Source organism: Caloenas nicobarica, chromosome 15, assembly GCF_036013445.1.
Source record: "Caloenas nicobarica isolate bCalNic1 chromosome 15, bCalNic1.hap1, whole genome shotgun sequence".
NCBI lineage: Eukaryota > Metazoa > Chordata > Aves > Columbiformes > Columbidae > Caloenas > Caloenas nicobarica.
In genome coordinates, this window is record NC_088259.1 from 2,587,341 (window position 1) to 2,612,834 (window position 25,494).

A 25,494-nucleotide genomic window follows, 5' to 3' on the forward strand; every position below is an offset into this window, starting at 1 on the left:
TATTGTGCTGTGCACAGCAGAGCCAATAAACGAATTCAAAAGACACGTAGATGTGTTCCTGGAAAAAAAGGGGGCAGGGGTCTAAGTGGTCTGGTGGGAAAACAGGAAAGTGAGATTAAGATAAATTAAACCAGGTTTGGCATGCTGCCCTTAACAGCCCCTCCTACTCTTATCTCTTTTGCAGCTTTTAGAACATGTATGGTTATAAAATTGTTATTTTGAACCAAAAAAACCTAACTTGAGAAGCAGAATGCCAGCACAACACACAAGACTAACACTGTTCAAAAGCACCTATGACAATTTACAAGTACTTCAATAAAGCCTCATGGACCTTTGTAGGACAGCATGTGATTTGCACTCAGAAGCGTTAGTGCTGGGTTCTCGGAGGAAGGGGTAGGAAGGGGTGGGAAGGGGTGTTGGTTTTTTGGGGTTTGGGTTCTTTTTTCTAACCTCATATCTCCTGCCTGATTATCAGCTGAAACCCCATTCCAGGGAATTCCAGCATCTCTAAGTCTTTTTGATCAACTCTACACCTACAGGTATTCAAATACACATAACCTTTTAACAACTGCTTTGCTACACACACAGTTACTAACACACAATACTCAGGCCAGAAAGGTTAATGTTCATGGCACTAAAGAACTCTGTTAAGAAGACAAATAGCAGCAATTTCTGGTCCTGACTGAACTCCCCTTACAACCCCTTACAACTGGCAGCTGCCAGTTTGCGTCGTATAAATGTGTTCCCTGCAGCCGCGAGGTGGAGATCTCTGGCAAAGCAGGATCCAAAGGAAGCCTTTTACCCAGCCTAATGTTACTATTAACACTCGGAGTCATTGCATCAAGCCAATTTTTCTGTTTGTTTTTAAAGTTTGATAGAAATGTCACTAGTGGAAAAATTAAGTAAAGAGCACTGGTTAGCCACAGAGCTGGACACACCTGGCTGCAAACCCACCAAAAGAAACGGAGTTCATTAGTCCTAGGGACAGCAGAGTAAAATTTATATCTGAAATATGCCTGCACCAGTAGAATTTGCTGAGGCCACAGGCTCTCCCTGTGTTTTTACAGCTGTGTCAAGTTTTGGTTTCTGACTCTTGCCGACATCCAGGAGTGCTGAAGGAGCTCAGGCTAACAGGTCCCACAACTTTGTAGCTGAGATTTAGATTTCAGCAATTTTAACAACCAGGTTTTGAAATAATACAAACTCCATTTGGAGCTGGAGCTGATGTAAATTAGCAGTTAAAATGCCTTACATTCTATCACTTTCGGCTCCAATGAACTTGTATATTTGAGAGCAGACGGCATATTTGAATAAACCATCGATATCAATTCAGGAGTATAGTATCCATTTTCTGCATCAAGTGTTGGAATTGTTGCTAGATATGGAAACGAGATGAAGAATTGCAGCTTTGTCTGTCAACAAGTTAAACTAATCGCATCCAATTTCATACAGGTGCTCTGTCACTTATACCGCAATACAGGAATGTACCCACCAGAATGAAATACTGACCTTTGATACCCTGCATGACAGAAAAAGCAGGGAATGGAATTTCCTGCCATTCCAGGAGCTATGCAGATGACAACTTAGTGCCTTAAACGTATTCAGTAAAGTTTCTTTTCATTTAACTTCTGAGAAAGGCTGAGATTCTGAAATTTGAAGGCATCGACAGAGGAACATGAATGTCATCTTCTTTTTATCTACTATTCTTATCTTGATATATTTAACTACCTTCCTTTGGAGGTAGAATATATACTGATCGCAGGACTAAATTACTTGAAAATAAATACCTGTCACACGTTATTCGTCAATGAGCTCACAAACCCTCTGTCGTTACCTCGGCTTCATTTTAAAAGAACCATTAGGGACAAATACATCAAGACTAATAAGCAGAACCTAACAGCTGTGGTAACTGCCCTTTACCCATCACTTAAACGCCTCGCAATTTCTAAAGCTGAGATGTGAGGAGTCCAGTCGGGTTCGCTGTGTGAGGGGCAGGAAAGCACGTGAAGAAGCGCGGAAGACACAGGAGCTGCCCACGCAGGAGCACGGCTGAGGTGATTAAATCAGGATAACCAGCAAAGGGGAAGGAAAATAAAGCAACGATAAGGAGCAAGGGAACAGCTAACTTCTTCAAACAGCAAGGCATATGTTATTTTCACCTAACATACAATAAATACTACCAGAAGAGACTAAAAAATTCTTTCACCTTGACAAAATAACAACTGAAATATTAGGAATAACTAAAAGATGAAAGAGAAAAAAAAAAACAACCAGTGAAATACTATGAAAGCCCTACGCCTTCCCAAACAGCTCGGGGGAAAAGAACAGTCCTGATCCCCAGGTTTACAATGTAGGAGAGTTCCCTGCGCTTCCTCCCGCAGCCTCAGCGCCTCTGCTGAGCTGTTACCTCGAGTTCACATTCTCCCACAAGAGTCTCATTAAAATCAGTGAGTCTCTGTGCAGCTAAACTGCATTAAATATCCACACAGATGTAACTGGTTTGGAGACCAAGCGCTTCAATGTGTACATACTTTGTTTAAGCATCACCTATTGCCACACAAAAGCTACACTAACACTAGGTTACAGTCAAAAGGATATTATAGGAATCACATTATTGCAAACTAAACATGCTCATTATTACATTGCATGATCATTATTACAAACAAAGATTGCAAAATCTAAATTCAAGGACAAACTGAAAAAGATGCCTGACTTGCCAAGGCAGAGAATTAATGGCATTCAAACAACTTAAGATGTCCTCACAGTTGCACCACACAGCAACCACACCATTATAATATGCAAGTATTAACACCGGAGGCCCCAGATTGGATGAGAACAAGGACACTACTGGGTTTTTTTAGACTTTGGGGAACTTTGAGGTGCAATGGAATAGTTTAATTTGCAGAAATGGAAACCCTGTGCTTCCCTGAACTGACTGTAAGCACTAGTTTTTTTCTCCCTCTTCAAGTCTACTGAGAAAAATCTCGATACGGGTCTAACTTAGACCATGCTCCACTTTTCAGCTCTGCATGCTCGTAAGGGGAGCAAACAGCCTGCGGTGCTTCCCTGCGCTGATTGCTGCTGCTGCCGCAAATCCTGCAGGGAAAACCACGAGATGGCATTTGGGGTTAGTTCATGTAAGGCAACATTCGGGTCAAAAGAAACAAGAGAAATCATTTGCTGTTCCAAAGCAGCACTTTCTCTGTGCACAGATAGAATCAAAATATCCCTGAAGAGATTTCGGGTTTGGCTGGGGTTTGGTTAGTTAGTTTGCTGTTTGTTGGGGTTTTTTTCCCCTCACTTTTTAAGAAAAAGAGCTTTAAATTTACACCCCAAATGAAGATCTGAGCTGTCTCCAGTTCCTGCACAAAGTCAAATCAACCACTGATATGACATGGAAGGCACTGGGTAAGGACAAAAACGCATAAGCTGTTTAATTCAGTCTTTTTCTCTGGTACTATCATCTAATTTGCCCAGGCTCATTCATGCTGCCTATGGCATCTAACCAGGAAAGCGGAGATTTTATGGAATTTATGTAAGCCCATTATTGTAGCAAGAAATTCTAAGATGCCTGAATTTAGATTTAATCCAAAAGAAGATGAAGAGGATGACTCGTCTTTAAAAGCAAGCTGGAACGGAGTGAAGCTACGAAATTCCCAATAACTAGGGAAAAAAAAAGCCATTGCTGACAGAAAAACTGAAGTTACACCAGAATCAACACTTTCCAAAACCATATACAAAATAAAAGATCAGAGAGAAACTTCTCGAATTACTAATGTGATCACATAGCAAACCCTACCTCACTGGTTCACTCCCCTGTCTGTCACCAACAGCAATAGCCCAGCAGCCTCTCCCTTGGGGATTTGGCTGACAATTAAGACCTGACGCTATGACATTATTGCTGTACGAAAGCTGTCACTTCTTTATCAGTCTAATTTATTTTAATCGCAGACAAACCTCTATTTAATAATGGAGCAATTCTTTTCTTTTTCCACAGCACAGGAGGCCTTTCCCAGCCCTGTTCTCCCACTAGAAATGCCCTGAACGTGGACACCCTCACCTGTCTCAGGTCTCCTGCCACCACTGTCACACTGGGGTTATGAAATCTGTCTCCTGCTTCACTGCTTCTGCACGGCCTTCCCTGGAGCCCATCACCAACGCAGGGCTGGAGAAACACACTCAGAGGCTTTGAGGGCAGAAATGCCGATTACAGCGAACCAGCATAACCTCCTCAGCACAGGCCAGCAAGATCCAACCTTGTTCTTCCTTCAAACTTGCAAATGAACTTTCCTTGAAGCTACTCTCTCCTAACAACATTTCTTTTGTGATAAAGACTAGGTGTACTAAGAAACCCAAATTAAAAATAAGCTAATGACTAGTTATAGTCATGTACAGGAACTTTACATAAAACCCTTGTCCCTTAACTTTCCTTTTACTCACCATCCTAGATACAGAGAAAACTCAAAGCTCTGCTGGAATTACCTAAGTTGCGGTTCTACATTTAGCACGAGTCACACTTCTCCCTACCCCAGCTGCTTATTCCTGTCCACAAGCAGCATCCACTTCTGCAACCACATGGCAAACCAGAGAGAAAATTAATTACTGTCAGATAAATCAATATCTCCATCCAGGCCACGGTGCAGTTTCAGAAACAAGGTCAGTGGCTGAATACAATAGGCAGGACAGCTTGGGAATGAGGGGTCAGGAGTGAGGGGCTATGTACACCAGCTTCAGCTAATAAGGAAAGAAACATGCAGCTGCAGGCTGATTCTCGCGCATTCTTCTAACATATGTAAAGTTATAAAAGCACTGACAGATGTGAATCATCAAGGTGACCAACACCACAGGTGACTTACCCCCATCACCTTCCCGCGCTGCTCAACATCCTCCCACATGCAGTGAACGATATAGCGACACATGTATTTTCCTGTGCGACCCTCCTGCTTCATTCGTACCAGACACATCCTGCAAGAACATAAACACCAAATTCATAGCTTCTAGTTTCTCTTCAAATGTAAAAAGTAAATTAAATACATTTCAGCTCACGATTCTCCTTTCAGTATGTGCTTTTGTGATCAGGGAAAACATCACATACAAAGATTTTTTTTTTTTTTTTAAATAAACTCTCAGTTTTAAATAAACTTCTGTACTGAAGAACTGTATCTGCTGGATTTGGGCCAATCCAGCTACGGAAGAGTGACAGTGGACTCATTCTGGCTGACAGTACTGTAATCTACTCAAACACCTAAATTCCTCAGCCTTAAGGACATACCATCCTTTGGAGCAGAAACCGATGCTCTGTCTAATCCCAGGCCACAAGCCAGCTGGGATTCAGCTGCGACACTGAAGTGCTGCGGGAGTCCGGACCAGCCAAGCTGTGAGAGCTTAAGCAAGTTACAGACTTCACCCAAATTCACATTAGCAATGTCCTAAATTATTTCAGCTATGGGGGTCTTTGGATACATGTCCAACCACTTGGCAAAACCCCCACAAGCAGTACATACTAGAAGAATTTCCAAGTTTGTAGGTGCTTTGTGGGATCTTAATGAGAATACCAGGTTGAGTTGTTTTACTTTTTTTTTAAGCATTAAAGCCCCTTGAACTTCATTGCTGCTGCTCTGTCTAAAAAATAAATCATGAAAAATTTTATTTTGCCTCTTTTACAATGTCTGTGAACAGCACAGACTGAAATACAGGCTAATCCCTCACTGAGCGACCAGCCCTGTCACCGTGCCCTCTTCCCTGCCCTGCGCTACAGCTCACGAGTGCCTGTGCAGGACTGACCCGGTTCCTGCGGCTGGGGCGATGCTCAGACCCGGGAGCTGAAGAAGTCCCTGCTTTGCTTTGCACAGAGACACGTTACAGGTGGGAAACTGCTCACTGGAAACTCCTCACAGCTTATGGAAAAGCAACAGAGCAGAGCTGCTGGAGGCCACTTGGAAGCAGTTGCATACTGACAACAAAAGTGAACGTGCCACGAGAGTAAAATGATGATTTTTTTTTTTTGTCTGTTCATTTCTTCAGTGGACGTGAGATCTGTGCCTCCCTACAGGCATTAAAAGTATTTGGTGATCTACAAATGCCAGCGCAGCAGGGAGAATCATAAACACCTGAGCTGAGCTGTAAAAGGACAGCTGCCAATCTTTATGATGGATTCTATCTTGTCTACTGATCACTAAAGGAAACATTTTCTAACCTGCAAAGGAAAGTGGGTGGAGAAGGGAGAGGGCAGCAGCCAGTGAAGGGAACGTTGGGAAGATCGTGGCAATTTCTGTCTCAGGAAACAGCTGTGCAAGGATTCCCAAGGGTCATATTGTGGCAGTGACAACTCGGTATCTGTCCCACAGCACCGCTGTCCCAGCAAACAAATGCAATTAAGAGAGTATTAACAAATGAATCCTCATCTTGCTCACAGAAGAATGCCAAAGCTTTCTGCTAAAACAGTGGTCTAGAACCCAGAGAACAGCTGTCCAGTTACCAGTTCTTCCATAGAACAAATGCATAAAGAGCTTAAAACTTCTGTGTCTTGCATGTACCGGTTTCAAAACCTTTATTCCTCTTGCGCATTTACATAATTGAGCTGTATGAAAAAGTTAATCAGTAAGAGTTACTGTATCCCAAATTTTTATTCACTCTTAACAAGTCAAAGAGAAAAAGACTCAGTTTAAAAGACTAATTGTGCTTAAGAAAAGCATTTTTATACTTCTCTTGCTGAATACACAAGCTTGGGGGAGGGGGAAAAAAAAAAAAAAAGAGTGGCTTGGCAAGAAAACCTCATCCTGAGCATCATTCCTGGTTCCCATCCAGCCTGGGGCGGGGAACAGGAGCGAGTAGTGCACAGAGCAGCAAAAACAATGGGGCACTGATGAGCAGGGCCCGAGGGGTGTCCGAGTCCAACCTGCTGCCCGCGAAGCCCAAAAGGCAGCTCTGTTGGGACGCCCAGCACTGTCACAGAGCTGTTCTGCTGCACCACAGCTGAGATCATGGAATTTGGCAGTTTATTTGAAAATTTGGTAGTTTGTTACTACACCTGCCATCTGAGGTTTAAAAGACACAGACTCTTTAAAGACTATAAACCTTCTAAGCAGATCAACACAGTGTGAAACATTTTAGAGTTCCCTACAGAATCTGTTCTGTAGTTAGGCAAATACTGACTCATCTTCATCAAACCATGAAAGCAAAATTATTCCAGACTATCTTTAGAAAGCTGGCTAGGTTGGATAATTTGTGCTGTATTTAAGTTATGCAGGGAGATTATATTAGAAGAAAATTATATGAAAGGACACCTGAAATGCAGGAGCACCTATAACTCAAGCCATGTTAGGTGAGATGTTGCAGTTCCCCACAACACCCTCCGCTGCAATTGCTGTGTCAGTAATTCCCGTAGTGCCAACCCCGGGAGCAGCAGTGGCCACCGGCCTGTCCAGCTCTGCGGTGGCCCCAGTGCCACTGGTCAGGGTGTCACGGTGCTTTACGCGCCCAAGGGCAAAGCCCCCCCAGAGCTCCCCGCTGGGCTCCCGGACACTCGCTCCTGCTTCCTCAGCTGCTCCAGGGCAACTGTTTCTGGGGCACTCTTATACTTGTTCAGAGAAATTACTCTGCCTTAACAACACAAGTACCAACAGTAAATTTGGAAGGCTTTATTCTGTTTAACCCATTCACAAATGGTCAGCAACCTGGGGGGCAGGAGGAGGAATCTCCTGAATTGACTTTGCTGTCAGCTGTATGTTGTGCCATACACTTCTACGAATAATGGCAACGATCAGAATTCTGAACTCTTCCTAGTTAGGATTACATGTTGTCCTGTGGCCCAGCCTAGCAAGTTCACCAACTATTGTACTTACAGCCACGTCCAGGTCTTTGCTGGGCAGACCAGACGAAGCAAGCGCGGCCGTGCAGCCTTCCTGATGCCTTTGCATGGGCTGTATAGCCCGTTCCCCAAATGTTAAGGCAGGATCAACTAAATGCCTAAGACATTCCAGATAAACTTGTTCTTAAAACCTCTCTCAGGCAAGATTCCTCTGATGTAACTGAATTCACTTTCTCCCTGTCCTCTCTACCTTGAAATAGTTTATCTCCTTTCTTCTGAAGCAGCACATTTCAAACTGATATGGTATCCTCAGTCTTCTCCATGCAAATCTGAGACACCTTTTCCTGCAGGAACTGTTTTCTACGTACTTGGTGGCTCTTGATCTCCTCTGAACTCTCTCAGACTGATCAACACTTTCTCAAGTGCAGATTTCCTTATGAAAAACAATGCTCAGGTGAAGTCTTGCAAAAGATCTTGGAGTCTTTTAGAAAAAGAACCATAGCACCACTCTGTTTTGATCCTAAATAGCTTAGAGATGTCACCACACTTGGTGTGATGGAAATATGAAGGAACCTCTAGGTATCTACATGATACATCCGGCACCAAGACATTTCTTAGCGTGTCACCACTGTCACCAAAGTCATCTCTTTGGCAATTTGGTAACAGCTCTGGCCATGGTCAATACCCCCTGGAGACTGCCACGGGATGGGAAACAGCAAACTCAGCGGTGGAGATGAACTGCTTGAGATTTTCTAAAAGGTCTGGACTTCTAAACATAGAGTCCTCCTGACATCAGAGGTGTAAAGTAACAAAAACGGCCTATAAAGACATGACATTCAGGAAAGAACGGGTTGATTTTCTAAAGTATAATTTTAGCACTGGAGTGTCTCTAAAGGAACATCGTCTTGAAAGAAATTAGCAAAAGTAAAGGCTAAACACGAGACCCTGAATTTCCCTCCTTTCTGACTGAAGGTAAGTAGGAAAACTCTATTCATAGGCAAGAAGAAATAAGAGCCAGAGATTCAGAGGACCCACCAGAATCTGTAACAGAACATACGCTTTGACAAGCACCTGAAGTCTATAAAAAGTGGGATGCAAAAAGCCCAGAAACACAGCCGACTAGAACAGAACAGGCAATGACAACAGCAAGACAGGAGGTGGGGTTTTCCAAACCAGGAAAAATTCTCATCTTTTCCAGCTCCAGAAGACACTCTACATGAGTTCAATCTAGAACTCTGAAGAAGAGGTGAGGAGGAGATACACCAGAATGTGATCTAGTCCACACTGCAAGGGGAAACAGGAGCGTTTTAACAGCTGGTGATCAGAATCTACATGGTCAGGTCATTGGCCACCAGCTCAGGAAGGTTTCCAGCCTCTGAGGCAAAAGGTCCAGCAGGAAAGACAGAGGTACTGGAGCCTTCAGAGCGTGGCAGGATGTCCTTGGCCTCGCCAGAGCCAGCAGAGTCAATAATGTTCTGCTCCCACTTCACTGAGGTCAAACTGATTAAAGAAAGAGGACCAGAGAACATAGAAATAAAGCTGACTGGGAAAGCAAAATGATGCCATGGCAAAATCCTGGTCACCGAGCTAATCCCAAGTGAAGCCTGCAGCATCACCCAGGACCGCACAGCCCTGGCACCGGCTCCTCTGCCTCCCAGAATATCCACCTGGATCTCTCATTTGTGGGCCAGAACAACAGCGTTCCCGAGGGCAGCCCACCAGGAACGCGGAAGAACCAGGCACAGACACTCTGCAAAATTAACCTCTTGCACTTGAGTCTTCATTGCTGTCGTATGAAGCAGAGGGATTTGGTTCCTTCCTGCTTGTGTAGGACATCCCTGTGAACCTGTGCCCCATATCCTAAGCATGAGACTCCTTCAATTTCCCTCATTGAATGTCTCCTTAACATCCCCAGCTCAAAGTGTGGCAACTCTTGGCCTTCTCCAACAGAGCTTTGATCTTAGGATTTTTGTGTCTATCCTATACTAGTTTCATCTCTATCACAGTCCCCTTGTTTAATTTTATGCCTGTCATGAAAGACTATGTATCTTGAATTTGAAGCTGTGTATCACAGGGTACACAAGCCAAGACGATGTGAAAAAAGGTGTGTTCTTTGCAGATTTATATTATTCCTCTTTGGTTTTCCCTAGATATTTACAGTTCAGCTTGCAACATTTCTTGCAGTAGTTTTCCAAATATCAATATGAATTATTAGCTTATCAACTGATTTTTTTTAAAGCCTTTTTCCCCACAGGGAACATTAAGACATAAATAAACTGCAAATCTCAAGGGTCTGCCCTACTTGATTCCACTGATTTCATTAACTGATTATAATTTCAATGGTTCTGCTAATTTATTCATTCTTTTGTGAAATGAGCTGCCCCATCTTTCAATATACTGACGAGACAGGAAATTAAAAGGAGGGAAGGGGAAAAAAAGGAGGCAAGGAAATAAGGGGCCTATGCTTAAGTGCAGCTATTTCGGTACAAACTTCCTTTCAGGCTCTGGATACCTGAACGTACGTCTATGGGCTTCGGTTTCCTGAAAGATCTGGCACTTCACAAAAATGACTGTACTCCCTTGTGCATCCCTCTGACCTTTACAAGTATGTAATGCTAGATGAAAACCTGATTTTTTTGGCTACTATTTTCACAAATGAAAAAAAGGAAAAACTTAATGCGTAAGGTGTTAAATATTTTTACATGTAGCCAGGCTGGCATTCACCAACCTGCACGTACATTTTAGAGCTGCAAGAATAAATGCCAATGCTATAATTTGTTAAATGCTTCTGACGAGCAGCAACTTCAATCACCACAAATTCTCCCAATTTAAACCACTTCTACATAAATTTAAACTTTTCCTAAAACACCCAGGTAAGATTTTTCCACATAGGCTGAGCAAGGCTTTTAGAAAACCCATGGGAAACATCATTCCGCTACTGAGGAATTCAGAGATGTAAAAGACGTTGGCTTCTCTAAGGGGCTTTTTGTTCTTTAGTAGAAAACTGTTAAAATTCAGTAATTAGTAAAATCAGTATAAGCACTATTATCAATAACCATGGAGCCTACTTTTTCTCACATTAAGACACATAGCACTCTTTCCTGAAAATAGTTATTTAACTATTTTACTTTTCACTTACCAGACATGAAGCTGGGCTACTAGAAACCACGAATTCAAAGTATCAGGCATTTGACACCCTTAATGAGAGGGGGAAAAACACAAAAACAAAACTAAATATTAATACGGATTTCATCATGTTTTGCGCCTAGCAGAAATTCACTACACCAAAATCTACATTTTAATAATTCAATTTCTGGCCCTAAACAGAACGCACATATCAGAAGCAAACAGCATTTACTGTCACACCCGTGTTTAAACCCTAGAACATGCAGTCACAGGACGCTGTAGATTCTGAAACATTTACAGGGTGAAAAAAAATTCCAAAGCGGAGAATTAGACAAGCGTGTGGCTTCTAGCTCAGGAAGTCCCAAAGCAGCAGAGAATACCAGGGAAGCATCAACAGACGCTTTGCTCCCTTCTCACACTCTGCCTTCAAGGTGCTGGTGCCTCCTGCCAGGGGCAGGCGACTCTGCTGCCAGCTCTGGGCTCTGATTTCCCCCCAGCCAGACAACCCGCAGCGCCCTCAGCGTCCTGCACCTCCAGCCCTTCTACACCTGACAGCCCCTGGGCTTCCCAGAGATGGTTTGTACGTATCCATGTTCACACTATGGATCTGCCTGTGCCGTTCAGATGTGAGCCTGGAGATTTGCTTCAAAAGCAGGGACCTATGGGTTATGTGCACATTAAGTTCTCCAGTTCCTCTCAAACCTTCCTCCTAGGAAGTCACCTCTCCATCTGTTTCCTGGGGGAGTTTTTAAGAGGGGACCTAATGAGAAGGATCTGACACGGTCACCTTGGCCTTGTCCTCCAGGCTGTTCAAACCCGCTGCAAGAAGGCCAGGGATTATTCAGAAATGGACTCTCCAGTCTGTGTGCCCCAAGGAAGTCAATCTTATCTCTTCTGTGCTGAATTTATTCCTTCCCAACTCCTACACCTCTTGGCTCTCAGGTAATACCAAGGAGATTCACCTGGATCATGAAGCAACGCTTTTCACAGCCTCTTCCTTTTAACATGCCAACTTTGGTCAGGCAACCATCACAAGAACCAAGGCAATCACCAATATTCCTCCCTCCTCGGAGAGGTGACTCCAGCAGTGCCCAGGAGGTGCCAAGCTTCAGCATCAGTGCCTGTACATCACCTGTGCCACCTCTACGGCAGTATAAAGACACTAACAGTCAATGTTTGGAGATGAAACACAAGTTTCTCCCACCTTCTCACCCTTTTGGCTCTCTCACTCCTATTAAAATAGTTCATGTGCCTAGAAATGACTACTCTGACCTAAAGGCATGCCAAGCATCTCTAGCCAGGGCAACAGTACACAATGCTTGCGTTAATCAAACCGTGTCATTAAATGAAGGTTCCACGGGCAAGATGCAGAGTAAAACACTTGGTTCAATAGATGCTGCAGGTTTCTGAAGTAGAAGTTACCACGCATCAGCCTCCCATGACAGACATCACTCTGCAGTGGAAAGCAAAGCTCGCACCTCTACTACTGGAAATATGGAAAGTTTTTAAAGGCCTATTCAGTACCCAAGAGGGAAGAATTTTTTCACTAACTTTCCAAGTGTTGCACTTCTATTTTTATAATTTTTTTTTAAGTTCTATGTTAGGACTGTCTATATCATAAATTTAAAGAAGAGATGGCTCATTTAAAGCAATAGGCTTGTCCTCAGATATCAGTTTTTTAAAAACAATGCAATTTTAAACTTTGGAGTTTTGGAACATCTTATTCTGGGAAACTAACTGGGGAGAAAAATCCATTCTATTATTAAACATAAAATTATTCCCTTCAGAATACAGTTAAGATACAGAAAAAATGTCTGATGGTAAAGCTACCTATGAAATGACTGTGATTATTATCAGCTGGGGAATAAATCTATTCTGCCTGTAGAACACATCCCGTTCACATGTCTCCGCACAATAAGAGACACGAATGCTCAGGACTGTGAGGACATAACCTCTTCCTCCAGTCATTCTGCACTTAAAATTCATCGGATAAGGGATACAAAACTTGAACATGGACTTGCTTTCATGACAACTCATCTTTACCACTGCCCCAATTTTAGGAAGGACGCAATGGGCTAACATCCCCCCAGCCTGCAAAAACCGTCAGTGTTCCCTGAGCATGACAGGCACAGCAAGGGCCTGTAAGGGACCTGATGGGTTAAGGGAGATGGAAGAATCCAGAGTCCTGTCGGGAAACTCCAGCCCTTTCCAGCTGCTTGTAGCCCCACCAGGAGCCACCTGAAAGGCTGTTCTGGTGGGACCAGCTCTTCACTGCTGCAGCTGCATGACAGTGGAGCAATTAACAGCACTAACAGTTCATGATGTATTCAAGCTAACCGTACACTCCATGTTCATCATGCAAACTTCAGCTCAGCTCTCAGGATCACCTCCCTCATCCTAAGAGCTCTTTTGCAAGGTTAGGCATGAAACACCCTCCTCACAGGCGGCTCCCTCCTTCGCTTTGCCAGAACTGCCCCGGCTCGGCAGGTGTTGTGCACGGAAAGCCTGGCACTGTAATCTGGCCCTTACCTCTACTACTTCTCTGTTCTCCTTTAAACAAGAAACGGCTGAAGTCCTAAACCAGCTCCACTTTCCACATCAGCAGCAAAATACAGACACTTGGGATGTAGGCTCTGAAGCAGAGTTCCCCAGGTTTTGCCCATGGCTGATCACAAACCAGAGAGAACAGAATGACAGGCATAATAAAATTAACTGCAGTATAATACTAAAGAGTCTCAACTAAAACACCTCCTTTATATTCTACAGCAGCCTCATGACTTGCATATCCACAGTTCATATTTTGGGAACTGCTGTGCTGCAGAACAACACAGAGAAAGGCAGATCCCAGGGCTCATGCTGCGTAACAGAAAGTCTTGGTAATTTCACCAGATATCAGCAGAAACGCGCTGGGATGGCAAGACAGCCTGTAAGACGTGAAATGCTATCGCTGTCCTAGTCCTCAGCGCCACACTATCCAGTCTTTACACTCTATGTCACCTCTGTCAGAGAATTACCTTACAAAATGCACATACCGATCCAAGTTCCAGAAGGTGACATCACAGCTGTTAGTCACAACGTGACCACATCACTAAAACACCTCCAGAAGCACTGAAGGAGGCTCTGTAAGAACTGGTTCTGATCACACAGGGTTAATGAGACCACAAATGGTTTTATGCATGCACAGGTGAACGGTTTCCGAGGCCAGCTCAGTAGGTTCACAACTCTTACAAACAGCAGAGAAAAAGCTAATAAGCTCTCCAGAGAGCAGAGCTGATGCGATGCTGTTCACCGGGATATCTCACCCCCATGCAAGTAAAGCAAAGGATAAATACACCCCAGGTCTACGTACAGCCAGCTCTGGCTCGGGCTGACCTGAGCTGGGTCCCATGTGGCACCAGGACCTCTCCTGGGGTTCCTCCAGGGCACAGCTGATCAGTGTGTGTGCGGCACCCGCAGCGGCACAGCCCCGGGCACACGTGTGCTCGCTGCAGCTCCACGGGACGGAGCCAAGAGTCAGTGGCTGCTGGTTCCTACTCGTCCCCCAAGCTGCTCCTCTGGGACTGAGCTGCAGCCCTGGCTTAAGGGCTGCCCATCTTTAGTGGAAAAAGGAGCAATTCCGAACAGAAACAAACAGCTCCTGACCGACCTCGTTTGATGAAGAATTGAGCCGAAAGTTGCATGTCTTGCTTCATGCCATGTTCCCCTCGCACAGCGTACTCCTCACCACCTACTTTAGGCCACAGCTGCTGCCCATCAGACCCTTCCATGTGCCACTTTAGTTCACTAACACAGCAAAACAGTAAATCAGTAAAAAACTGGGCCCTTTTCTTTCAGTGACCTGAACAGCTCACCAGAGGACAAGATAACTGTCCAGGCCACAGGCAGGGGATGTAGCATTGAGCCTGTCCCTCTGGCAACTGCTTGGACGCAGCTGCCTATGGAACCACAGCCCAAAGCTGCTTCTTTGGCAAAATCAACTAAAAGGCTCCTGCCCACCCCACACAGTCTGGTTTAGAGGAACTACTTTTTAAGCATGGATCACATGCCTGTTAAATTTTAGAACTAATCCCCCAAACTGCTGCAGCTGTAAGCAGACAGAAGGAACAGACACTTCTCACATCTCTTCTTATAAAGCAATGATTTCATTGGAACCACAACCATAGACCCCAACACCACAGGTGTTCCTATAAAACCACCGGGTACATCCTGCACTCTGGCAATCTTGGCAAAACAAACTATCTTGTTCCTTACTGAAGTTTCAAGTCAATGCAAACACAGGTTTCCGTGGTGTAAGTTCGGAGGTGGACTGGCTGCAACTTGTACTGTGGAGCGAAAAGAAAAGGGAACAACAGGACATTCTGGAGAAAACGGTGACACTTGAAGGAAAGGCTGCCTGCTGTTCGTGATATGTTTAAAGTGCTTAAAATAGTAAGACAATAGCAAGAATACAACTGATGTAATTTAACTCAGTATTGAGCCTAAAAATCTGTGCCAGTATCTTTTTCACAGACATGTCCTGAAATTCCTTTACGTTTTAATCCAGGGTGACATTTATACATCTTTGTAGAACTAACCTGTTAAGCGGAGATAGTGAAACACCAGTTAAAACCAGCAAAACCTCTATTTGAGAGGCAAATACGACAAACAGAAGAGGACTTATCTGAGAAAGTCTGAGCCGGCAGGCAGCTGGGGAGAGGTGTGTGCGCAGGAAAAATGAGGTTCTAATTTTTTGATCACTAACGAATCCTGCTGCTCATAGCGTTCTCGCACTCTTGCAACCGCTGAAACCACATCACAGTTTTGGAAAACCTTCTGAAAACCATTGGAAAATCTTGCAGCAGCAACATCACGTACCAAACCACCCTCACTAAACTCAGCACTAGATGAACACGCAAAGCTGTCCCTTCAGCTGGTCTCTCAAGAGGCAGCAGCAGCAGCCCCAACCTGTGCGGTGCATCATGAAGCCGTAAGAAAGCGTTTGGTAGCTCAGGAATGCAGCTGACAGGCCAGATCCAGGCAACGGGTTTACTATCAGCTAAATCACACTGACATAGGAAATAATTCACATCAGAATAAAATATTATTGAAGCTTAAGTAAGTCTCAAAACCACGTCTTGCCCACTCGTCAGCCAGACTTGATACTAATAAAAGCAGGGACAGACTTTTAAGCTAATATCTAAAAAGCTGTGTGCAACATGGAAAAGCCATCCCAATTCGAGACATTATTCCCATGTACTTAGAGGAGGGACTTGTGTCTCTGTTCTAGCCATTGTCTCTAGCCAGTCAAGAGATGGGTCCTGGTTTAAAACTGTCATGGTAAGTAAAATGTAGAAAGTCTCTAAGTTCTAGTCAAACCTGCCCCAGCCATGAGGAAGAGAGCCAGGTAGGACCCTGTGATCTGACTGATCCCATATCATAAACACAGCTGTGCATCAGTGCACAGGGATGGGTCTCATATCTGCATCCCAGTTATACTGGACCTTCTCACAGCTGCTCATGGGACAGGGTAGGACACAGAGACCATCTCACCACAGTAAAAAGGGGAGAGAGATCTGGAATCTTAGTTTATCCCAGCCCTATTAATACAAAGGCAATATTCTTCCAAGTCCAGGATATTCTGGATTTGACATGTCCCACCTTGTTCTCCACTGCAGTGGGCAATACGTCACAGCCCCAGCCTGCGGGTCTGCCCTTGAGCCCCTTCAGAGCTGAAGGGAACGCTGCAGCACCCACAGCTTCCAGCTGACCACGCCGCTCGGCGCTGACAAGTCTTCTTGCTGTCAGAGTTATTGGCATAAATATATCTAATGAATTTTCATCCGAAGTTCTCTCACCCAGGCAGTAGTCGAAATATCACAGAATCACAGAATGTCAGGGATGGGAAGGGACTTCGAAAGTTCAGCCAGTCCAATCCCTCCGCCGGAGCAGGAACACCCAGATGAGGTTACACAGGAAGGTGTCCAGGCGGGTTGGAATGTCTGCAGAGAAGGAGACTCCACAACCTCCCTGGGCAGCCTGGGCCAGGCTCCGTCACCCTCAGTGAGAAGAAGTTTCTTCTCATATTTAAGTGGAACCTCCTGTGTTCCAGTTTGCACCCACTGCCCCTTGTCCTATCATTGGTTGTCACCAAGAAGAGCCTGGCTCCATCCTCATGACACTCCCCCTTTCCATATTGATCCCCATGAATAAGGTCACCCCTCAGTCTCCTCTTCTCCAGCTCCAGAGCCCCAGCTCCTCAGCCTTTCCTCACACGGGAGATGCTCCACTCCCTTCAGCATCTTCGTGGCTGCACTGGACTCTCTCCAGCAGTTCCCTGTCCTTCTGGAGCTGAGGGGCCCAGAACTGGACACAATATTCCAGATGTGGTCTCACCAGGGCAGAGGAGAGGGGCAGGAGAACCTCTCTCGACCTACTAACCACACCCCTTCAAATATCATCAAGTGCATTACTTACTGTTAAAAAATTCCTCGTAGTCAGTTTTCTCCACGCAGCACGTGTACATGCGCAAAGCCGCTACCTTAACTTTCTAAAGAAAAAGAAAAGACAATACTTAAAGCATTCTTCATGAGAGCCAGTGAACGCCATGGCTTTTGTTAAATACATACACTACCATTTTCTGAGAAGACTTCTTTTGGGAATCACAATGACTTGAGATTTTCGGGAGCACATTAAACTATTATATCTGCCAGGAATTACACGAGTATATCAATCTTGCCTTGAAGCAAAAAAAAAAAAATTAAATGGCTTCTTGAATATCCTTCCAAATCTAGCCTAATATAATCCTGTCATTACAGAAAAAGGAATGAAATGATTTCCTTCCAGGGACTCCAAAGATCCCAATCCACAGTTCCTGGTTTCCTCCAATAACTTTGATGCATATCACTCAAAGTGGTTTGTAAAATTTAAGTTTTAAATATTAAAGAAGTGACATACGAGACGTCCTAAAAATATATCTTTTTCCTAAAAAAATGAAAATTGACCAACTAAGCTTCACAAGTGAGAAAGGAATCCCAAATGATGAGTGACATGAGGTATATTCAGGTGCTTTGGCACTTCTGATTTTGTTCTGTCATTGCACCAAACACACCTTGAGTGCATCATCTGTAACAAAGAGACACGTATTGAAGCTTCAAAGAGCACAATAACTGACACTAAACATTTTAAAGAGCCATCAGTCACTCCTGCTTATTAATGTCAAGAGGAGAAAAATTTAAAAAATATGAAAACTCCAGAGCCTACTCCCCAACTAAGCGAGGAAGCAGCACCAGGCTTGGGGTTTTGGTTTTGGCTTGTTTTTTGTTTTTTGCTTGTTTGTGGAGATTTTTTGTTTGTTTGTGGGGATTTTTTGATTGTTGTTTCGGGTTTGTGTGTGTGTTTTGTTGTGGTCTTTGTTGTTTTTTGGTTGTTTGGTTTGGTTCTGTTTTCCATTTTTAGTGACATATACCAGGTATCATCTCAGCGCTCTCTACACTACAGAGATGAGCACTATGCCTGTCAAATGGCACTTCCAATCACCAAAGTAATGATTTGTGTCTCCTCTAACCAAAAAGAAAAATAAGGAAGTTGCAACTGATCTGCTGTAGAAACACAGGAGACATTTTTTTTGTTCTTATTTGATAATCTCAGGCTTCTGTCAAAAATGAAGTATACATCTAAACTTCTTGCAGTAAAATAATTTACAGTGATTATTGGAGTTCTAAGGTTTCCTTTTTAAAGGAAATGCTGCCTGGCCTGGGAATAGAGATCTCCCTGGTGAAAGACATTGCCCCAGGCTAAGCATTACCAGACATTAAAACTGCAATGAGCAGCAGTTTCAGATCAGTCTCGAGGTCCACTCTGCCTTGCAGATATCCAGAAACACCTTGTGGGTTTTAATTCCTGCACAGTCAGGCTCAGCCCTTGCTTCAAGCTGCCTTTTCCTCCCACTCCTTAATAGCATGTCCTAGTTCAGAGCAAAGAAATTCTGAATTCCATCTCTTTTTCCTTCTGCATAAGGAACTGAAGGTGTCTCTTACAGAACTGCTCTCATTTAGTCAATGCTAGCAATGGCTTTATGAAAGGACTATTTAAAAAACACAAAAAACACACTCTGCCCTAGTCAGCTATTACTGAACAGCGACTCAAACAGCAATTGTATCATATCTCACTGCTCCGGAGACCCTCCTGTCACAGAAATATAGAACACAAAGAGGTGCAGAGAAGGCCAACAAAAATCAAAACATGAAAGAGCCTCAACGACAGCAACAAGTCTCCTCATTTCATAGAAAGACTGAGTTATTATAGAATATATGAGTCTATAAAATCAGTGAAAGGGAGAATGTGAACATACACTCCAAGAAAAGAATAATCACCATTTATTTAAGTACAAAATCAAAAGGCACCAACTGAAAACAACAGTACTTCTTCCCCGAGTGGGTACTCAAGCTATGGAACTCCTGACACTGAACGCTATGGATGCGATGGATCCTATAAACTTACAAGACTTCAAAGTGCAACTGGACAAATTTATAGAAAACAATCCATCACTAGATGTTACAGAAAAATGCCCAATGCCATGCAGGAAGTCCTGGAACAGACAACTGTTGTAGCTGGAGGAGCACACGAGACAAGTATCATACTGTGCTTTCCTGTAATTAAATTATTTTTAGATAACTGCAATCGGTCATTGTTAGAGACAAGATGATGGTCTATGTGGGTGTTCGACTTGGGCAGTAAGGCTGTTATTGCGTCCTCAGTGCACAAATGAAGTGAAAAATAAGATATCAGAAGAAATTCAAGAAGGTTAAGACTTTACAAACTGATTTTCCTACTTATGTCAATGATGGCAACACATAGATCAAGGGAAGTTCAAGCTACGGATTATTATTCCTCACATCACAAACCAGGAATTTACATGGGTAATAATTAGAACTTTTCCAACAAGTACTCCTCCTATCATAAGAAAATAAGTGAGGGGTTTTTGTTTGCTTTTTAGAACTCTGAAAGTATCGAACAAGCAAAAGAATTATTAAATTAATGCCTTACCCATCTGCTGTACTTCAGTGGTCCTGTGAAACCCAGTGCTTCTATCAACCTTGTGAAAGGACCCACTTTCTCTTCAGATGGCTGCAAGGAATCTTTTGCAGAAAGATGCTGTAATATTGAAATATCACATACTTCAGTCTTAGCAATTAAATCTGACAAATCATTTTAGTTAGAAAAGCCACACATTTAACAGACAACTTCAGGGTTTTTGTTTCATTTCTTTGTTCGACAAAACAAATACATATTTAGGTCTTCTCTGCAAAATATTACACTTTTTCCTATGCGACATTATTCTGTTTATGGATGCAAACGCTGCATAACCGTTTTGCCGAAAGCATCCCATTGGAAGCTGAGACTCAAAATAGTCTGTACAGAAACCTCCTTTGCAAAATACAGCCACCAGTCTAGATTCCAATATTCTTTCCAATTGTACGTCTTTACTTGGGCTTAAATCTTTTACAGGTAAAACGAGCAAACAAATCACAGAAACAGAGTAAATAAAGCTAACATTTCACATTCCCTCTCTTACTCTCACAGGCATGTCATAGTCTAGAGTAATTACATAAACCAATCAGCTCCATCTTAAAACTAACGAAGCTACATGAACCCATTGTTCTTACTGAAAAGCTCCCCCAGATTGTTGTTATTCCTCTCACAGTTAATCTAAATGGTACCTGCAGAAAATCTAGATCAGGAAAGTATTTAGTCCTTGATGATTTGCAGTGTCTGCAAACATGAAGAGAAACGTTCTCCAGATTAACTACACACCTTCAACCCCACGGGACTGGTAAGAAACCTCTGTGGCGTTCTGCCTTTCGGCGGCTTGGCAGCAGCAATCAGCCCGCGGTAGTTACCACTCGTACTCCAGCAAATCATTGCTAATGAATTAAGTACGCAGTGTAAACATTTCGTTATCAACAAATTACTGTACTTTTAACCCATCTAAGCAAAATCTAATGCATGTGAATCTCCTACATATACTTGAGGAACACAGCTGAGAGGTGTTATGATGGGCCCTTGCTACAGCAAAGTAGTTCTGGGCCCCTCACGCCAAGAAAGCCCTTGAGGTGCTGGAGCGAGTTCAGAGAAGGGAACGGAGCTGGTGAGGGGCTGGAGCACAAGTGTGATGGGAGCGGCTGAGGGAGCTGGGGGTTCAGCTGGAGAACAGGAGCTGAGGGGAGACCTTCTGATCTCTGAACTGCCTGAAAGGAGCTTGGAGCCAGGAGGGGTCGGGCTCTGCTCCCCAGGAACAAGTGCCAGGACCAGAGGAAACGGCCTCAAGTTGCGCCAGGGGAGGTTGAGGTTGGATCTGGGGAACAATTTCTTCCCCAAAGGGCTGTCGGGCATTGCAACAGGCTGCCCAGGGCAGTGCTGGAGTCACCATTCCTGGAGGGGTTGGACAGACCCGGAGATGAGGTTCTCAGGGACACGGGATAGTGGTTGGACTTGATGATCTTAAGGGTCTCTTCCAACCAAAATGATTCTTTGATCTGAGAAAGTTCCCTGACCAAAGAAATGTTAAATTGCTTTAAGCTGCTGGAATTTTACCCTAAACACTTCCTCCTAAGACATGAGCATACTAAGAAAAGAATTTTCTTAGTAGAGAAGCAATTTCACGATGTAAGGAGCGCTGCACATAGCCAGAACAAACACCTACCCCAGGACACCATCCCCAGCCAGGCCCAGGAGCAATGGGGGCACGGCCCTGGGGTGACCTGCCCAGCTGCTCACAGCCCGGCCTGCACCACGACAGGGATCCACACACTCATTTTTGGCAGCAACAACTGGATGCACCTTCAGCAGCCCCATGTTCAAAACTATTTAACCTCCATAATGCACAGAGTTGTGGTACATGAGTTTCACAGTTATGTGCCTGCTTTAAATCCAACCTTGCCAGTTCACTGGATGCTCCCTGTTGTCCTGTAAGAAGCCACAACCAACCATTTCCTCTTCCCGTTTCCAGTATTTTTATGACTTTTCTAGGCTAGTATCACATATATGCCCATCAGTTATCTCCCCTTAGTTTAGAAGGGTACTAAAATAGCCTCTTCTCGTACTGACGCCTTTTCACATTTCTGATAATTCTGGCTGTTTTCTCTACTGCTTTCCTAGCACTAGTATAGTTATTTTTGAAACGGCATGAATGATAAATAAATACACATTAAAATACGGCCATATATCCTGCACAAGTTGCTATAATTAATTATAAACTGTAAACATGACAAAAACTGTAGCTTTGAGACATGATCAATCCCTATGTATATCCACACACAAGCTTTAGCATGTGAGAGGAAATCCTTTGCACTTGGGTACTATCCAGAGACAGCTGTTGCTGTCTGGAACCCCATCGTGCTCAGTATTCAGGCAAACAGGAACAAACATGCCCAGTGCCATTTCAGTATCTACCAGTCACCTCGTGAAACAGCACAACACTGTCCAGGACCTTCTTTAATCCTCAGATCCTCACTTGGAACGTTGGCCATTGACACTGTTCACCAAGTCCTCTGCTCTCATCCAGAACAGGAGCATCTGCACAGGCACCTTCCCTCCCTCTGCCACAAGTGATGGACCCAGTGAGTCTACCAACATGAATATGAATATTTAAACCAATTTTTAGTACTTCAAGATTATCCCATGCAATACTTGTCTCCTCTGCACTGACACCTGACCTTAGACCACACGGTAACTCCATAGCCTCGCTCCAGCCAGGCAGTGACAGGATTTCCTTAATGCAGAACTTGTGCCCCAATAACCACTCATCTCCTCCACAGGAATTAAAATCATACTAAACCCCAGTGAATCCAGGCAGCTTAATTTTACTAAATGTCTGTTATCTACAAATGCATTATGAAGTCTCTCTCAGTATGGATTTTTCATTATGCAGAAGTTAAAAACCAAAATTATATTGATTCAACTGTTGTTAGCTCATCACCAAAAATGATTGACTGTAAATCAGTCTTTTTGTAAGAAATGCCGTGATTCTTCATTCTTCTGCAAGTCTGCCTGGACTGGCTCAGGAGATGGAGAGGGGATTGAAGCAGCGAGTGTGTGGTTCGGCCTATGGACAGAGGTATGCGGTTCATCCCGCCAGCGCCAGGACTGCAGCCAAATCAACTAAACGGTCCTACAAGCGTGTAGAAAATCAGATCTAGAAAACATACAGAAAAAACTTAAAAAATACATTTTACAACTCGCTCAAAACAAGCTCATCAGGACACTGAAAGGGACATAAACCCACCTCAGCCTGACTTTCCTGCTCAATACCTGAAATGTAGCGCTCAAGCTGAACAATCCTCTTAATTTTGACACCAAATACAAAAATGAAACAACTGCAGCTCACCATTAATTCTAAACCACTTTCCTACCAGGAGTGCATAGTCAAGTTCGTATTTCAAAGACAGGTAAGTATTTTCCTACTTGAAATAACGAGGTTGCAGTCCAAAAGCCTACCTCAAACCTTACCTACGCTTCTGTAAACTGCTTCCTCTCTGGTCGTAAATCCTGCCTGGCTTCTTACACCATGGTTATTTTAAGAAGGAAGTTTCCAAATTCATCTTTCAAGCTTTGTAGCCCGCCCTTAGCCCTTTCTGATGCAGCAAAAGCAAGTCTCTGACCCTGCCTTGCAGATCTTCCTGCCACCCCCTGGCTTGTCACCCGTTGCTCTCCCAGACCTGCTCTGCAGACGATCCTTGCGCAGGCACAAGAGAGGGGCGCAGGCAGGTGTAGGAACAAGGGGTACGCACCACCTTTGAGAGCCAGGGTACCATTCTTGGCTCTGGCCATGGCAAATTGTACAAGCCACTTCGTACACTTCAGTCTCCTTGTCTGCAATACGTTTGGTTTACCTCGCCAGCTGAAAAACACTGAAAAATGGACTAAAAAAAGGAAAACCTCTGGTTAAGAAGTGGATGCAAACAGCGGCTGGGGCTTTTTCCTTCCACACATCTCCTTGTTTTCCTTTGTTTTGTCTATCCATGTCAAAATAACTGATTTAAAATACATTTATTATTTACCACTAAGTCTGCACCAGTAGAATACACGAGATCAACAGCAAACTGGGATTGCAAGTTTCACCCATGAATCCCTAACTGCCTTCTTCCTTCTGTCCTCTCATTTCTCATACACATGTTCCATTTTGCCATTTTCTTCACACTGAGTTAACAAGAGCAGGATCAGGAAATTTTTAAGTTGAGAGACGCTGACACCCTTGGATTAAGGGCTAAACTAATCTTACGGAGATGATCCATGCTCCAGAAAACTTCCATTGCAAGACAAAAGACAATAAAGGTAACAGATGCAGAGACCACAAATTAACAAAGTAGTACAGATGAACAGTAAATAATTACATGATAATTAGTCATTATTAGTAGATTGTATGACAATTTTCAGTGTTTAGCAGACAGCAAAGCTGTCGTTACACATTATTCCCAAGGTAAAGAATCAGGAAATATCCTGTCACTTCTAACACGTATGGGCAACTCCTGTGTTCCCCATTTTAATGGTAATAAAGGAACATCTGCCCCCCAGCTCAATACCTACTCTCCTTAACTTAGTTTCTTTCCTCACTGGAAAGAAGCCCTCAGGCTTCTCATTGGAACCTTCACTCCAGATAACCCGACGGCAACTGCATTTCCCATGCTAGTGCTTCATTTTCTGGAAAGGAACACAAAGTGCTTCTCAAATTATTGTACCCCTTGTTCATGCTATATTCAAACATTTTAAATAAAGGATCGATCATCTCTTACATGTTTTGAAATGAGCTTTGTTACCTGTATCTGTATAATCCCTAGCACAATGTGCCCTCCGACAATAAAAAATCAAACTCTTCTAACCTTATTTGTGTTGTAAAATGATCTGTTTGGCTGCGTAATGGCTCCGTTGGCTTGAATCAATCCACCAGAGGATTTTGACAATCGGAACCGGTCAGCCTGGCGTCTCTAGTAAAAATTATAAAAGAAAAGTAAAAAATGAAATAAACATTGACTAGTAGACACGTAACTTTACACCAACTACCCTTAGTTTGCTTCCACATCAGTTACAGTTCAGTCTAATCCTGAAAAACTTTATATTGCAAAAAGCACAAATTTACTATCATAACACAAAGTGGTTGTCCATGCTTCATGCTGTGCTCCACACATTTTCTAGTGTTCTGCACACGTACTGATGGAATAGACTGGCAGAACACTTCACTCTCAAAAACCATGGGCTATCTGCTTTGATTTTCTCAGACATTACTTCTCATTATGGGTTTTGCTCTCAATGAAGAATAATTCTTTTTCCTGTCCTTGCAGAGAAACAGTTTATGCTACTTTTATCTACAACTTTATAGTCCATTCAATTGCCTTTGTGCCAGGACTTGAGCAAAACAAATAACAAGGTAAAAGCTACCACTGCAACCACTATAATTTCACAGCACATGATCCGGATCACAGAGCTACTGCACAATAAAGAAAACTATTGAGTAGGAGTGAGTGGGATCTCCAGGGAAGAAGCTGCACACTGACTAGAACACCTCTCATAGCCTCCCAGCATAC

The 25,494-nt window shown here is 43.5% G+C and overlaps 1 protein-coding gene across 2 annotated transcripts in view; it reads right to left on the minus strand.

The window, feature by feature from the left end:
• LOC135994825 (ubiquinol-cytochrome-c reductase complex assembly factor 1) overlaps positions 1 to 25,494 on the minus strand; it is a 50,549-nt gene that overhangs the window by 20,273 nt on the left and 4,782 nt on the right. The window contains exons 3-7 of one of the 2 annotated variants that reach the window (XM_065645711.1): positions 24,793 to 24,897; positions 19,961 to 20,068; positions 17,390 to 17,462; positions 10,950 to 11,007; positions 4,857 to 4,965 (exon numbers count right to left, since the gene is read on the minus strand). In XM_065645711.1, the coding sequence (XP_065501783.1) occupies positions 4,857 to 4,965; positions 10,950 to 11,007; positions 17,390 to 17,462; positions 19,961 to 20,068; positions 24,793 to 24,897 (453 nt within the window). The remainder of the gene's footprint in view (positions 1 to 4,856; positions 4,966 to 10,949; positions 11,008 to 17,389; positions 17,463 to 19,960; positions 20,069 to 24,792; positions 24,898 to 25,494) is intronic. The other variant, XM_065645712.1, reaches the window with a different exon arrangement.